Genomic DNA, 15,091 nt, shown 5'->3' on the forward strand with positions numbered 1-15,091 from the left:
TTTCTTTTGTAAGGCCTTCTCTCCCACTATATTAATCAAAATTTTATAATATCAATGATGTTTAAATTCACAGTATTCTAAAGTTTCTTTCCATTTACTATATTCAATGTATTAGCATAATATAAATCTATTAAAAGATTCATGAATATTTTTAAAAATTATGTTTACTCTTCAGCTCAAAGGTAAAATATAGCTCATGTTCCTGTTACCCACCTTCTGAAAGGTTTAGCACTAATTCCTATTGGCAACAGACTTACCTATAAAATGGCAGACAGACCTATACTACCATCTTTAGATGACAATCACATACATAGATCACATCTGTATGTGATCACATATGTATCTTTTCTCTTTCAAAATTTGTAGTCTCCACCAACTTCTATTTAACAAATAATGGTGGAACAGGCAGACTAACATTACTAAATAAGTTTTTATTTAGGGGCATCTGGGCGGCTCAGTCAATTAAGCATCTGACTTCAGCTCAGGTCATGATTTTAGAATCTTGGGACTAAGTCCTGCATGAGGCTCTGTGCTCAGCGGGGAGTCTGCTTGTCCCTCTCCTTCTGCCCCTCCCCTAGTTCATGCATGTGTGCACAAGCTCTCAAATAAATAAAATATTTTCATAAATAAAAGAGCTTTTATTTAAATACTTCAAAAAAACCTTACTGTAGTCAAAAATTTATACACATATACATATATGTAAACTTACTAAAAACATTCAATGCAATAGCATTCAAAATCTCAGCAGGGTTTTTTAAAGATTTTATCCATTTATTCATGAGAAACAGAGAGAGAGAGAGAGAGAGAGAGAGAGAGAGAGAGGCAGAGACACAGGCAGAGGGAGAAGCAGGCTCCACGCAGGGAGCCTGATGTGGGACTCGATCCCGGGTCTCTAGGATCACTCCCTGGGCCGAGGCAGGCGCTAAACCTCTGAGCCACCCAGGGATCCCTCAGCAGGATTTTTGTAAAAACAACTTTTTCTAAAATTGTTTCAATAGTTCAAAAGACTAGGAGCAGCCAAAATAATCTGAAATAGATAAAGTTGGAGGATTCATCTAAAACCAAGGCTGTAGTGATTAAGAGAGTATAGCAATGGTACAGACAATTACAGAAGGATAGAGTTCAGGAACAGACCCACAAGTGATTTATGATCATTATAGCAACATAAGGCAATAAAAGAAAGAGTTATCCTTTCAATAAATAGTGCTGGGAAACTAGATATCCATGGAGTCTGGAGAGGAATCTTGACCCCCACAACATGCAAAAGTAAAACAGAAAAACACAAACATGTTCTAAAAAGACTGAAAATCTAAATTTGAAAGGAAAACAAAAAAAATTCTGGAAGATTATACGGAGATTATCTTTGCGCCCTTGTGATAAGCAAAGACTTATGAAACAGGACACAGAAAGCAGTATCTATAAAAGAAAATGCTGATAATTTGTACTACATTAAAATTAAGAACTTATGTTCTTTAGGGCTCTATTGAGTAAGTGGAAGTGTAAGTCACAGACTGAAGATATCGGAGATATACAACCAATAAACGCATTGCATCTAGAAAAATGGCACGCCACTAAAGAGGATATGCAAATGGCCAGTAAGTATTTTTTTAGGGTTGCACAACTGATCAGTCATCAGGGAAATGCAAACTAAAGCTACATAATGAGGAATCATTAATATAAAAATGACTGGTAATACCAAGTGGTAGCAAAGGCATGGAATAAACAAAAACTCTCATACACTGACAGCATGAATACACTGGTACAAGTGCTCTGGAAAACTGGCAATATCTATGGAAGCTCAACATACATGTTTTTCATGACTCAGCAGTTCTACTCCTAGAAATGCCCCCACACCCACATCCCAGATGTTATATAAAGCAATGTTCAATGCACATGATTTGCAGCTACCAAAACTGGAAGTGTACAAATGTCTACCAATGGTATGATGAATAAGCAAATTAAGATAAAGTCATATGATGGAATAGTATACAACAAAGAAAAAGAACTAAAAATAGACATAAACATGGCTGAATCTCACAAAGTTTGAGCAAAAGTCAGAATGAAACGGTACATTCTGTATCTTTCCATTTCTATCAAGTTTAAAAACAAACAAATCCAGTTAACAGTGATAGATGTCAGCTGTTAGCACTGGGCCTGGGGGACAATAACTGGAAAGGAGCCCATGGAGTGCTGGCACTGTTCTTCTGATTTGGATGGTGACCAAACAAGTATATATACTGTGCAAAAGCTCGTCAAGATGTACACTTGTGATTTGTGCATTCTTCTGTATGTATGTTATGTTTATATAAAGTATACTTCAAAAATTTAAAAGTAAAAGTTCACTATCATATATAAAATAGGCTAAAGATGAAACTAAAAAATAGAACAAAGTATTTTTTATCCACACATACAGAACTGCAAATTGTTAACTAGAATTTTCTTCTTATACTGATCTCCTGTTACACACCTGTTGACATCTCAAAATGCACTTAGAAATATCAGGTATCAAAACAAGAAAACATGGTGAGAACAAAATACTGGAGATACATTTTTCCTCCAAGGAAACAGGTGAACGTAATGAACTAGGTATCAAAGGAACAAAATTGGCCTAATCAAGATCTTTTCATTGTAGCAAACACAGGAGTTATCTAGACTTGAAAACATAATAAAAATAAATAAGGTCTCAGAGAAAACAGGGCAAGCCATCACTGAAATGTGACACTTGATTATCTGCCCCTCACACAACCTGATTTTTGTTTGCTGTGTCCCAGATTCAGTGTTAGTGGGAACATGAATACTGCTGGCTTGTTAACAAACAGTGGTGCTTACTAAGCTTACTCAAGCCTGCTTCAAACAAGCCTTCATGCAGAAATCCACTACGTGTACACATGAAGAGTGTGACTGCTCTCCCCTGGATAGAATGCAAGGCCAGGAGACATGGGGAAACGAGGCTACTTTCCTGCCTATGGGAAGCCTCCAGATACACCTCTGTATCCCATGAAATCATGCTCTCCTCATAACCACAACAGACTGAGCTAATCTGGGCGGTAAAAAATACAGCCCCTTCTCTCTTACCTCTTCATGCTCACCCCTCCCAGAGATGCACACCTGGGCAACCTTCTGAAATACAAAAGGGTCATTCTTGAGTGAAGGGTTTACAAGGAGCCATGGATGTAACCAGAGGTAGGAGCCTCAGTGCCTATATCCTAAAAAGCCTCACGTGGATAGGCAGCTGGGTCACAGATAGGGATTCTTTTAATTCTGTGGGTTTATGAGACCAAGATTGACTAAGTTAAGTCCTCTTTTCTGCCCAATTCAATTTTTTAAAAAATTTCTCCAGCCCCATCATGAGTTTCCTTGAAAACATACTTATTGCTAGCTTCTTCTAAAGATATCTGCTGTTGAAACACTCCGTAAGTCACCACATCCCCCATATGATTTTGTTTACTGGGTAAAAGCCTATTTACACAGCACTCACCTCTCCTGGATGATTCTACCTTATAAAAAATGTTAAAAGTCAGCTATTATTTTGCAATTAATGGTTATTTGGGTATCTTCTTTGTAGCATGTGTATCCCTTTCACGTTAATCCCAAATAGGGATGAATAGGTCAGAAAAGCCCAAGAAGGCTACACTGTATGACTCCCCACCATGGGTGAGAACCCCATCAGCTGATCATAAAAAGATACAGGACCTGCCCTGTTTATGTTCTGTGAGATGGGAAGGTTCTGGAACAAATTGCCTGTGGAGGGCAAGGTAGTGGGAGAGGAGCTCTACTTCTATAGTTACGTGCAACTGGTGGTGTAATCAGAAATTTAACTCCTAGGAAACCACGATTTCTTATTTCAATCTCTTATGCCTTTGGAGATGGGATAGTATTCAACACAGAACAGATGGTAAGCAAATTACTGGCTAACTGGCCAGTGGTTAAACTGCAAGGCAGAAGTGCAGGGCTTCCTAAAAAACCGGTGGGGGGGGGGGGGGGGTGGAGAAGAAGAAGAATAAAGAAAATCTTCCTTTGTTCTCAAGTATTTTCTCTTAGTAATATTTTTAGAGAGGCCTTTGTTCTCTAGACAGCATCTTTATATGCAGTGTTATCTTTTAACCCGTACATAGGCCTGTAAGGTAGATTATCATTACCCTCATTTTATAGATGAGGAAACTAAGGCTCATAAGGTGGAGATGATGTGCCCATCGACAAAGAAACAGACACAGAATGCTCATACTACCCTTGTTACACCTCACAGATGACTCCCTCTCCTGCATCCTGCTTCTTCACCTGTTCTTTTCTTCTGCTCACACAAACACATGCCTCTCCCTGCACTGGGGACAGTCTCCTGTTTCCTTTCCTCCACCAGACGGGTTGTGTGTCTGTATTGGTATATTGGTATCACCAATACCCTTACTGCTTCACGCTCAGGATGTAAGGAAAACACGTGCAGGCCATTTCTCAGTGCCCCCATCTCCACACCAGTGCTCTTACACCCCTGCCTCCAGACGTGCTAAAGGAAGGAGGAAGGCATGAGTGATTGCAGGTGCCAAACTCACTCAGATGCATAGGTGTTCCTCTGTAAATCCAAGGAAACCCTGTCGTAATATATTCAACAAACTGTCTTCTACTGGTAAATTAACGCCACCATGAGCTAGCTGCTCATTCATTACTTGAAAATTTCAATGGGGATATTTTTTTTTATTGGTGTTCCATTGAAAAGCTGTGGCTACAGTGACAATAAGAGGAATCAGGTGACGGAAATGGAAAAAACTAGTTGTTCTAGGGATTTTTAAATATGAAATAATCCTCATGAAGTGCTAATGGAAAGCATCTGAGCTTCTACACAGTACAAAACAAAACCAGGCATATGTACATGTTTTGCCTTTGTCCTGGTTGATCCAGCCTTAAATAACTGTCATGTCAAATGAACAGGGAGGAATGGGTGTAGAAGGGGGAAGGCTTCTAGAGTAAGTCTATTATACTGCCTTACCTATACTTTATGTAGCTATTATCTTCATTTCAAAGGAAAATGAAGACCTGGGACGACAATTAACTTGCTTAGACGCAAAAGAGGCCAAGAGATGGAAGTAGCCAATTCTCTCCAATTCCAGTACTCCTCCAGAATGGATGGTACTCTTATCATCTGTATTTTCCTCCTATCTATACATTTCTCACAATCCATAAAGTAATACAAGCCCAAGAAATATAAACGAATTGGAAACTATGCATAAAGACATTTAAAATGGGCACCTTGGGACGCCTGGATGGATCAGTGGTTGAGCGGCTGCCTTCAGCTCAGGGCATGATCCTGGGGTCCTAGGATTGAGTTCTGAGTCAGGCTCCCCATGGGTAACCTGTTTTTCCTTCTGCCTATGTCTCTGCCTCTCTGTCTCTCTCATGGATAAATAAAATCTTAAAAACAGAACAAAAACATGGACACCTTAGCCATCTCCCCTGAATCAATAATCCAGAAGCCCAAAAGGGCTCCAGGCTCCAAAGTTCTTTATGCTATCTACAGCAGGTTCACATGCACAACGTACACTGGATACTACACGGTCTGAGGAAAATGTGGTACTTTCTGTCAAATCTATCTTCAGTATAAAAAAGTTTATTTCTACACTTTTAAAAACTTCAGTAAGCAGTTATTTTTAAGAAAGAACCTACCCCGCCCTACCACTTCCTTTCTCCTAATACTAATAAGGCTTCTGGGTTTTCTGCAGCTTTGCAGCTAATCCCTGTGAAGCTGGTTCTGTCTTTTCAAAATAAAGAAGGTGGCAGCACAGCAGGGACCACCAACCCAGCCAAGGGGGCATGTACCATGCTTTAAAGACTGAGGTTCTTCTGGCACCACCCTAAACTCCTATCTTATGCAGAACCTTTGCACTCAAGCTACCCCATGGGGACAAGGTAAAGACTCAAAGTACTGTGTGCACAGGTCCCTTCTGTTCTTAGGCAGTCTATTAATGTCTTCATCCTCTCAGTGGGAATCACCAGTGATTTTGAAGGAAATAAACGGAAGTCCTGCCTAGCTCACCTGGTCTATGATTCTGGAAAAGTCATGTGCAACCTCTCTCCCCTTAAAACTAAACCAGAGTGTAAAAACTAAGCCAGAAACCTATTTTTTCCAATAGAAAGATATTTGAACTGGAGCCCCAAAACATGGAAATACCTTTGTTAAAAGGGATATGTTTAAGTTCTTAAAAGTTTCCCCATACACTTCATTCCTGGGGCCAAAAAACACTCACACCAGTCTGCACTTCCTTAGGTGCACACATACTCATACCCCTTACCAAAAGTAACTTCTCCTTTGCCAGCTTTGTCAAACAGTTGAAAGGCCACCATGAACAAAGCATCCGGGGCACAAAGGACAGATTCAAATGCTACAAATTCTTGAAAGGATATTAACCTGCAACATAGAACAAGCACAAAACATATAATCAGTAGCTTGTGGAAAATAAAAGCACAAGTATATGCTAAGAATAAAACATCACTGTCAAAAAATTACGTTCAACATTTATAAACACTTAGCATTTCCTTTCACATATAGTGGACTGAAATAACAATGTACAGAATCTAAAGAACATGACAGGTTTCAAATGTAACTGTTTTAGCCAGCACTACATTTTTGTTTCAGGCATTATCATTAGATTCTAGAATTAAAGCTTAGATATTTTAGATTAAGATGTGATTGTGTAGCAGCAAAACAGAGCAACTTTTTCAGTCATTAATATCTTTATACACCATGTAAAAATAGTTCACAGAGACTCTTTTACTGCTGTTATCTACATGTGGATTCAACTAGGGGTAATATTGGTAGTAGTAGTTGAATACAAATAGACATGAAACGTAATGCCAAGGAACTTCTAGTCTGATAAAGCAGATAACACTAGTCTAGAACTAGAAACAGTATACAACCTTGATAGGGACCTATCGTAAGACAGAGACAAATACGGTGAGAACAGAATTCTGGTAGGAAATCAAAGAAAGCTATGTAGCAGAAATGAAACGTCAGCTGGGTATTGAAAAATTAGTGAAACTCAGGTATATATATAGTAATGGGCATAAAAAGACAGGCACTCTAGTCAAGGGGGGTTCTTGCAGAAAGGCAGGTGCAAAAAAGCTAGGGCATGTACAAGGGAAATGGTGAGGAACTGATTCTGTCTGGGCAGCAGAGCGCATAAAGGAAAACACTGTGAAATGAGATTAGAAGTATAAGACCAGGGATGTGCATGAAAACAAAAAAGGAGCCTGGTTTTTCTTCTCTAGGAAGTAAGGAGTGATTGAAAGTTTGTGAGCAAGGCCATGACATGATCAAATCTCGTTGTTAAGAACAATACGACAAGTCACAGAGGCTTTGACTTCCAAGGAGGAAACAAATCCACAAAAGCTTTCCCAGAAATGTTCTATGCCACTATTCTGTATTTAAAACATTCAAATATTTCAATGATACACTGAAATAGTCCAAGTCTCTGGAGGCTATAGAGGGAGGAAGAAAAGAAGAGTGTTTTCCTATGTTTCTCAAAACACTTAATTACTTCTAAACATCTCATAAGAGAGATCACATTTTATTCAAAGTGTTACACAGTTAACTCTTTCCTAGGATGTCATAAGGATCATAATAATGTCACATAAAGAAGGAAAATTCCATGGTGTGCTCAATATACTATCTCTGTCATTCACCATCCAAACCAGATCCTTACAAATGCACGGGAACATTCGGGAACAGGAACAGCACATTTTACAGAAATATGCTTGCCCAGAATGTCTTCTCTACCATTCAGTGTGTCTCACTGAGAGTCTATGTACAAGTGAGACTGGGGTAGGTAGGAATGGGAAGGGAAGCAAAGCTGAGCCAAACATTCTTAGAGGGTCTCCAAGGAGCTTACAACCTGTTCGGGGAGCATGAAGTCCCATGCATATACGCCCACCAGAAGAATTGAGGGCCAAAGGTAAATGAAGAAATAAAGTGTTAAGGGGGCACAATAGGAGTGATTTATTCTGCCCACAAAAATTGGGATATGCTTCATGGAGGTGTGGCATTTAAAGAAGAAATTTTAAAGTTGAGAAGATCTTAAAGATCATCTACTTCAGCCTCCTCATTTTACTTTTGAGAAAAGTAGAAGTTAATGACTTATGTGAAGGTGAAGCAACCAGCTTCTAGCATTCTGACCTGAACACCAGGTGTCCTGGTTTCCATCTGACTGAGACAGACTCCAGCTAAGATGGGAAGACGGTGAGAAGAACAAAGGACAGAGAGAGGACATTCCACACTGTGGGGAAAAAGCAGAGCGAAACACAGAAGTGACAACATATGGGGTGTGCTGTGCTTAAGGAAGGATGCAGGTGTTGCTGACCCTGCATCTAACAGGTTGTGAGGGGTGGAGAGTGGCTTGAACTGTAATGTCAGCCACCTATGGAAGACCTTAAAGGCCAAGTTATAAAATCTTGACTTCTCTGCAAACAGTGAGAAGTCACTGAAGGTTCTGGGTGGATGTTAACAAATATCAGGTTTAGATCTTTATCTTAGAAAAGGAAACTGGTGTGGAAGATGAAAGACAAGATACGGAAACATTGTGAGAGCGAGGGCTAGCAGGGATCTAAGCCAAAGCTACCACAGCAGGACTGGAGAGAGAAGAAAGGCTACAGACACAACTGAAGCAGAAATGACAGAACTTAGTAAAGATGGATGTCAGAGACTGAGGGCCAGGAATGAGGTCTCACTAAGCCCATGACATCTAACCTGGCTAAATGAGCAGAATGATGATATGACTGCCAAAGACAAACAATGAGAGAAAAAAATGAAAAAGAGAGAAGGGCATTATGAGACAGTAAGACCGCTTCCATGTTACATTTGCAGTACTGGAGGGACACTGAATATGGTGTCCAGCAGGAAACCAAAAGCACCCATGTGGAACTCAGGAGAGGGGCTGATAGGACTTGGACTGCATCCTCCTCCAAAATTCATGTTGAAGTCTTAACCCCCAATACTTCAGAATCTGACCTTTGCCTGGAAACAGGGTCACTGCAAATGTAATCAGTGAAGATGAGCCCATACCAGAATAGGGTGGACACCTAATCCAGTATGACCAGAGTCCTCATAAAGGGGAAATATGGACGTGGATATGCACACGAGAAGACACCAGATGCTTCTATAAACCAGGAAAGCCAGAGATTTCCAGCAAAATACCAGAAGCTAGAGAACAGGCATGAACAAATTCTCCCTCAAAGCCCTGAGAAGAAACCGATCTTGCTGACACCCTTAATCCTCCCTCTAGAACTGTGAGACAATTAATTTCCTTATTTTTTTAAGCAACCAAAAGTTGGAGATGCTTTGTTATAGCAGCCCTAGCAACCTAATACAAAGGCCAAAATAGGAAACACAGATCTGGGAATTTTTAAACAAAGCCCACTTAAAGCTGTGAATGAAACTATCCAGAAGCATTTCAACCAAGACCTGGGCTGAACATTCTCTATACGACTGAAACAGCAGAGAGGAATAGGTGTTTCTGACTGTCTGCTTTCTTCTCGCCACTGCTCCCACTCCCAGAATCCCTTTTGAGCAGGTACCAACAACCATACAGCCACACTGCTCGCCAGTTTAACTGGCTGGCAATTTGTCAGGGCACAAAACAATCCTATTTGCTCAATTATCCCCGCACAGACGTTTGCTTAATTAATAGTGAATTGCACAGTGTGTTATCCAGAAAAGAGGCATTCTTTTAAATTCATGATCTGAATAAAGATTTAAATACAATGAAAAGAGCATCTTACATCTCTCAAAATGGTATGAGAAACCTGAATGCTAGCTATGAGCATGAATAAATCCTCATCTGGCAATGTCAATGTGATTTCATAACCATATCTGGCCAATGAATACTCTGGTATTTTAGGCATGTTACAGATACCAAAAAGGTATGTAATTTGGTAATCCTGTTAGATACAAGTATTATACATCTATGTAGGAGGTATATAGATGAACCATGAAATCATAATGTCTTACTGTTCAGCAAGATCATTTTGGATTTTCAAGGTAAATCTGACTAGAGGGCTATCAGTATAATTACATAGTACTATATTCATTTACAGCATGCTATCTAAAAACACACACACACATACATATATTTTCACATAAACAGTACTTCAGTCTTGCTTTACAGATTTAATGGGTATTAGCATAAATTACAACAAAGAATACTAGCTTAATCAAGTTCAGACCTGGCTGGTGAGCTCACTTGGTTCCTTTTCCACCCAAAGCTTCTCTGATAATGTTAGATGTCCTCTAAAATAAATCACACAATTCTGCTGGACCCCATGACCACTATCTACAGAACAGTGTTTGATGCCAATGCTTATTTGCAGCAACCAATAGTGGGACACAGGTCAGTTAAGAGAAGCAAACCCAGAAGTCACATTTTCAACCACCATTTTCAACGTTACAACCACTCAGATGTGGGAAGAGTAGGTTTCTAACTACTCTGTTTCATGATTCTGATGCTACCAGAGGTTTTTTTTTGTTTTAGCAAGTCGTTTTTTGTGTTTCAAACCACTAGGGCCATTATTTTCCTTGTCCTAAAGACATTTTTAACAGCAGCAACTTTACAACTCCATGAAAGCCCAGGTAAAGCAGCCCAAACACCACATACTACATTAAGATACTGAACCAAAGAGAAAAGGAATTAAAAGTGGAACTGCATCTGTACATTGTGCTTAGGACTGCATAAGATTACATAACTATCACATACATAGATAGCTACCAGAAGGACACATACTAAAATGATGCCAGAGTTTCCTTATAGTGGCATAATTTTAGGTCTCCACCTCTCCTATTTGTAAGGGATAGCTCTTAGCCTGGAAATGCTTACAGTAGAGAATACAGATTGAAAACCATGACATTATGGGGAAAAGTGGCAAGTAATATAAGTGGAGATAAATTACTCAGTGATTCAGAGGAAGGAAAGATTATTATTATATTGAGAGAAAAGAGATGGGGAATGTCAGTACAATCACGTGCCATCAGAGGGACGATGGGATCAAGTGGACGTGTGGCCAAAGATGTGATCAAGCGGGATGGGAGGTGGGGGAAGGAGAGGCCGCCAATGCAGTGGGGCTTCAATGCCTCCTCTTTTTGCTGGACATGGACCAGTGCCAGGAATACACAGGTGAAAAGTGCTACCGCTAACTGATGGCTCAGGCGGCAGATGGTGATGAGCCAGGAACCAAGGAAGGAGGGCTGGAGATGAAGAGCCACAACCAGTGCAAGTATACAGCCATGCATAAAAGTGTGAAGGATGTCTACCAAAGAGTTAACAATAGTTCTCTCTAGGTAGTTAAAATATTAGAAATTTAAGGTTTTTCTCCTTTGCTTGCCCATATTTTCTACTCTTTTCATGAAATAATACACATAATGAATTTCTTTTGTAATAAAAAGAATTAAAATTTACATGAAACAAAACACCAAGGAAGGTTAGGTTGTGGCAGAAGGGCTGAAAAGGGGGTGGGGGTGGCTGGAGGGGGTGGCGAAAGAAGAAACAAATGATAGAAAGTCACACTGACTGGCTATCCTTTCTCTGTTCCTCCCAGCTATTGCTTATTCTTGCTCAGCAGTGGCTGATACCCCATGTTGTCCCTTTCATCTCCCGCCCGGCTCCCACCTCCAGGCCAACTCTGTGGCTAAGAAAGTTTAAGCAACTGCACATAAGGATCTGATCTGTTCAGCCTTCAGGAAGTTTGGTCGTAGACAATGCACCATATCAAAATCCAATTACCACTTTTACTTAAGGCTCCTAACCACAAGAGTGCTTTGCAAAAATAATTTCTTCTTATAACCCTCTTCCGTGTGTTACAACAGAAGCCAAACAATTGTCCAGGATTAATGGTAGAGATAAAAGTAAAATCGAACTCCAAAAACTTGGTTCCGACCACTAGACCACCCAGGTTCAAGAATCTGTGAATGTTGAGGGGGAAAAAACACAGAACTAGGTTTTCCTGATCACCAATTTATCAAAAGAGCTTTGGCCTTCATGATTTTAACATCTTTAATAGCTTTTGGGGTTTTCCAGCTCTTTTATCTCCCTCCCAAATGCCTTGCAAATATCTGTGGTTCAGGCAAGTGTGTTCCCTGCATCTGTTATATCCCAGGCAACATCCTAGGCCCCAAGGATACCGTGAGTAAGATGGACAGAATCATATACTCAAGGAATTCTATATGCCAGTGGAGAAAGCAGGCAAGGAGCACAAACATACCTATGTAGAAATAAGATGATTCATAATCAGTTAACTTCTGTGTAAAGGATGAAAGAGAGGAATGCCTTAAACCAGTGGCTTCTCAGCCCCAAAAGGCCTATTTAATTATTCTGAGGAGGGACCCGAGCAGCCTTTTGTTTCTTTACATTTCCCAAATGATTCTACTGTACAGACAGGCTTGAGAATGATGGGGATGGGAGATGGGCAGCTCTCTCCCTACCGGGCCAGGAAATGCCTCTTGGGAAGGGGCATTAAGATCTGATGATGATAGGAGGGTGCACTGGAAAGATGGGGAGTGGGAGTTTTTGGGGGGGGGCAAAAGGACGTCAGTGTGGATGCTGGCCCTAAGGCCAACCCTGGCGAGCCCTGTGACTCAGGGAGCCAGCAGAAGACTAGAGACTAGGATGGAGGGAAGCAGGCGAGAGACAGATGGGGGTGAAGGAGTGTGTAGGGCATACGAAACCATGTGGATTGTACTGCAAGCATGCGGGGCGCCAGCCATTCCTGGAAGGCTCTTTGCCCAAGAATGATGAGATCCCATGGACAGAACACTCAGGACACCGCAGAGTGCAGACTGCACGGGGAGGCAGTGATCTCAGTCCCAAAAGGCTACAGCAGGGTGGGCAAAGGGCTTAGCAGGAGAGAGAAAAAAATAAGTGTTCAAATCCAGGACTTCTCTGAGAAGTCACAGCACACGTACCATCAGGGATACCCAGTGGCCTGTGGCTGCAGGACCTATGGCAGCCAGAGGCACAGACTCTGAGGCCCTGTAGTCACAGAGGATAAGAAAACTACTGATTAGGCAGATGGTGGTGGAGCTCATAAAAAAATGATGCCAGCTGATGGTCAGTGAGAAAACAAACTAAGCCTCATAACCTCAATTATGCAAATTCATCACAATTGTTCTTAACATGCTTTAAAGAGACAACGCACTATTATTACCTAATTTTATATCCTAAAATCATCAGTGGGAAGGTGGAAAGAGGCCCAAGTTCCAGTTCTTCCTCTGCCTGAGTGGCTGAATGATTTTGCTGGGCCAAATTGGAGCAGATCTCCCTTCTGGATCTATGAAGGAGGCTCTCTCTGCCTTTCAGTCTAGAATCCTGTTTTCTTCCATGTTCGGTTATAGGGAGCCCTCCCATGCCCACCCCGGTTCCAGCACTGGCCTTGGCATTCCCAGGAGTACATCTGTTCTGAGGCCAGCTGGGCTCTTCAGTTCTCCTCATGCACTCGGGTTCAAATCTCATTGCACCGTTTGCCAAGGGGCTATTTAAATTCATCGTCTCCAGTGAAATCTGGCAGACTGAATATTGTTCAAACAAGCAGGCTACTGCTTGGCTTTAAAAACCTATTAAAGATTTTATTGGCAATTTTACTATATTGTTATCATGAATTTCACCTATAAATATCACCTCTGCATATATCACTGCCTCCATATTGCCAAAAGCAGATAAACATACAGGCTTTCATAACTGTGAACTTGACTTGGTAACTCATAAGCCATACTTGCAGATCTACCCATCTGTCTACCTCTTGCAGTTCACTCCAAATGGCATGGAGCTGCCCAAGGCTCACTGTGCCAAGTCCTGGGATTTATAGAGGGCGTTCTTACACCAACATTTCCTTTCTGATAGAGACTCTACACATTTAACAGGTATGACTCACCCCCATTCAACTTCTCTTTTGCTAATACTTCGCTGAACTATACACTCAAAAAGGTCTTTCACCGATACATTCTATAATCCCCATTCCTTCTTATCCCATTAAATGGCACCGCTCACTGCCCAATGACCTCAGGAGAGTCTGTCCTCATGTCCTGTCACCTCCTCAACCTTTTCAACTTTGAATCATAAAAAAAGTTCTAATCATGGCCAATCCCCACATGAGTAATATTGTATCAAGGAAAAGAATTCCGCAGGGATTATAAAGCCAGAGACAAACCATATTCTCTACCTCCGTTAGACTCTAGATTAATATCCTGTTTGTTCTTAAACATTAGTAGGGATTGTAAAAAGGAAAAGAAAAAAACCTAAAAAGCTTAAAGAGGGTCTTTAAAGGAGGAAAAACGTGAAAGGGAGAAAGACTACTGGTTAAAAGCAGGGAGTGGGGGTGGGGTGGAGAGGTGGGGAGGGTGGGGGGGGTAGTTCTAAGCTATAATGGAAAATTCACTCAGGTAAGCAAAGTAGATTGAAAAAAAAAAAATCTATGTTTCCTAGACCTTCCTTTGTTCTTTTAAGGCTGGATGAGAAGGCTTCAACTCTATTAAAATGGTAAATGAAGGAGGATAATAGGGATATATAAACTTTAGATAAGAAATTAGGACCTAAAATGCCATCAGGCACACAAATTTGTTAAGCAGCATTTTTTAAGTGACTGCTGTACACTGGCTGTCACTATGCACAAAGCAGCAGGCTAGTTGTTAGGCTGCCACTGGATAACCAGTTACTTTAAATGCTTCCAGTAGAGCACACACTGCCAAACCCTTTACTTGACTTCAGTCTTCAGTTTAATTTTCCCTCAGGTTGGAGCTAAAGAGCCCAAAAAGTACCTTCCACTCAAGAGATTTTGAGTACTTAAAGCCCAGAAGACAAGTTGAAGAACAGAATTTTCCCATGCATACTTCAGCACATGCCCACATTAAATATGGGTGGTGTTTGCTCAAACAGCATTTTAAAATACCAAAATCGATGGAGTTAAATGATTTTTTAATTGGGACACAATGCCTCTTTCAATTGTGTTTTTCTGAACCTCTGAAGCAATGTAATGATGATTCTAGTGATATTCGAAAACAAATCAGCACCTAAGCGCAGTCGCACAAAAAGTGACAGGAGCAAATGTACTACTTTCTTGCATTTGC

The 15,091-nt window shown here is 40.7% G+C and overlaps 1 protein-coding gene across 2 annotated transcripts in view; it reads right to left on the minus strand.

The window, feature by feature from the left end:
• The window catches only part of SLC25A13 (solute carrier family 25 member 13), a 185,544-nt gene that overhangs the window by 108,921 nt on the left and 61,532 nt on the right, over window positions 1-15,091 (minus strand). For both annotated transcript variants that reach the window (XM_038556877.1, XM_038556876.1), the window contains exon 4: window positions 6,282-6,397. In XM_038556877.1, the coding sequence (XP_038412805.1) occupies window positions 6,282-6,397 (116 nt within the window). The remainder of the gene's footprint in view (window positions 1-6,281; window positions 6,398-15,091) is intronic.

Source organism: Canis lupus, chromosome 14, assembly GCF_011100685.1.
Source record: "Canis lupus familiaris isolate Mischka breed German Shepherd chromosome 14, alternate assembly UU_Cfam_GSD_1.0, whole genome shotgun sequence".
NCBI lineage: Eukaryota > Metazoa > Chordata > Mammalia > Carnivora > Canidae > Canis > Canis lupus.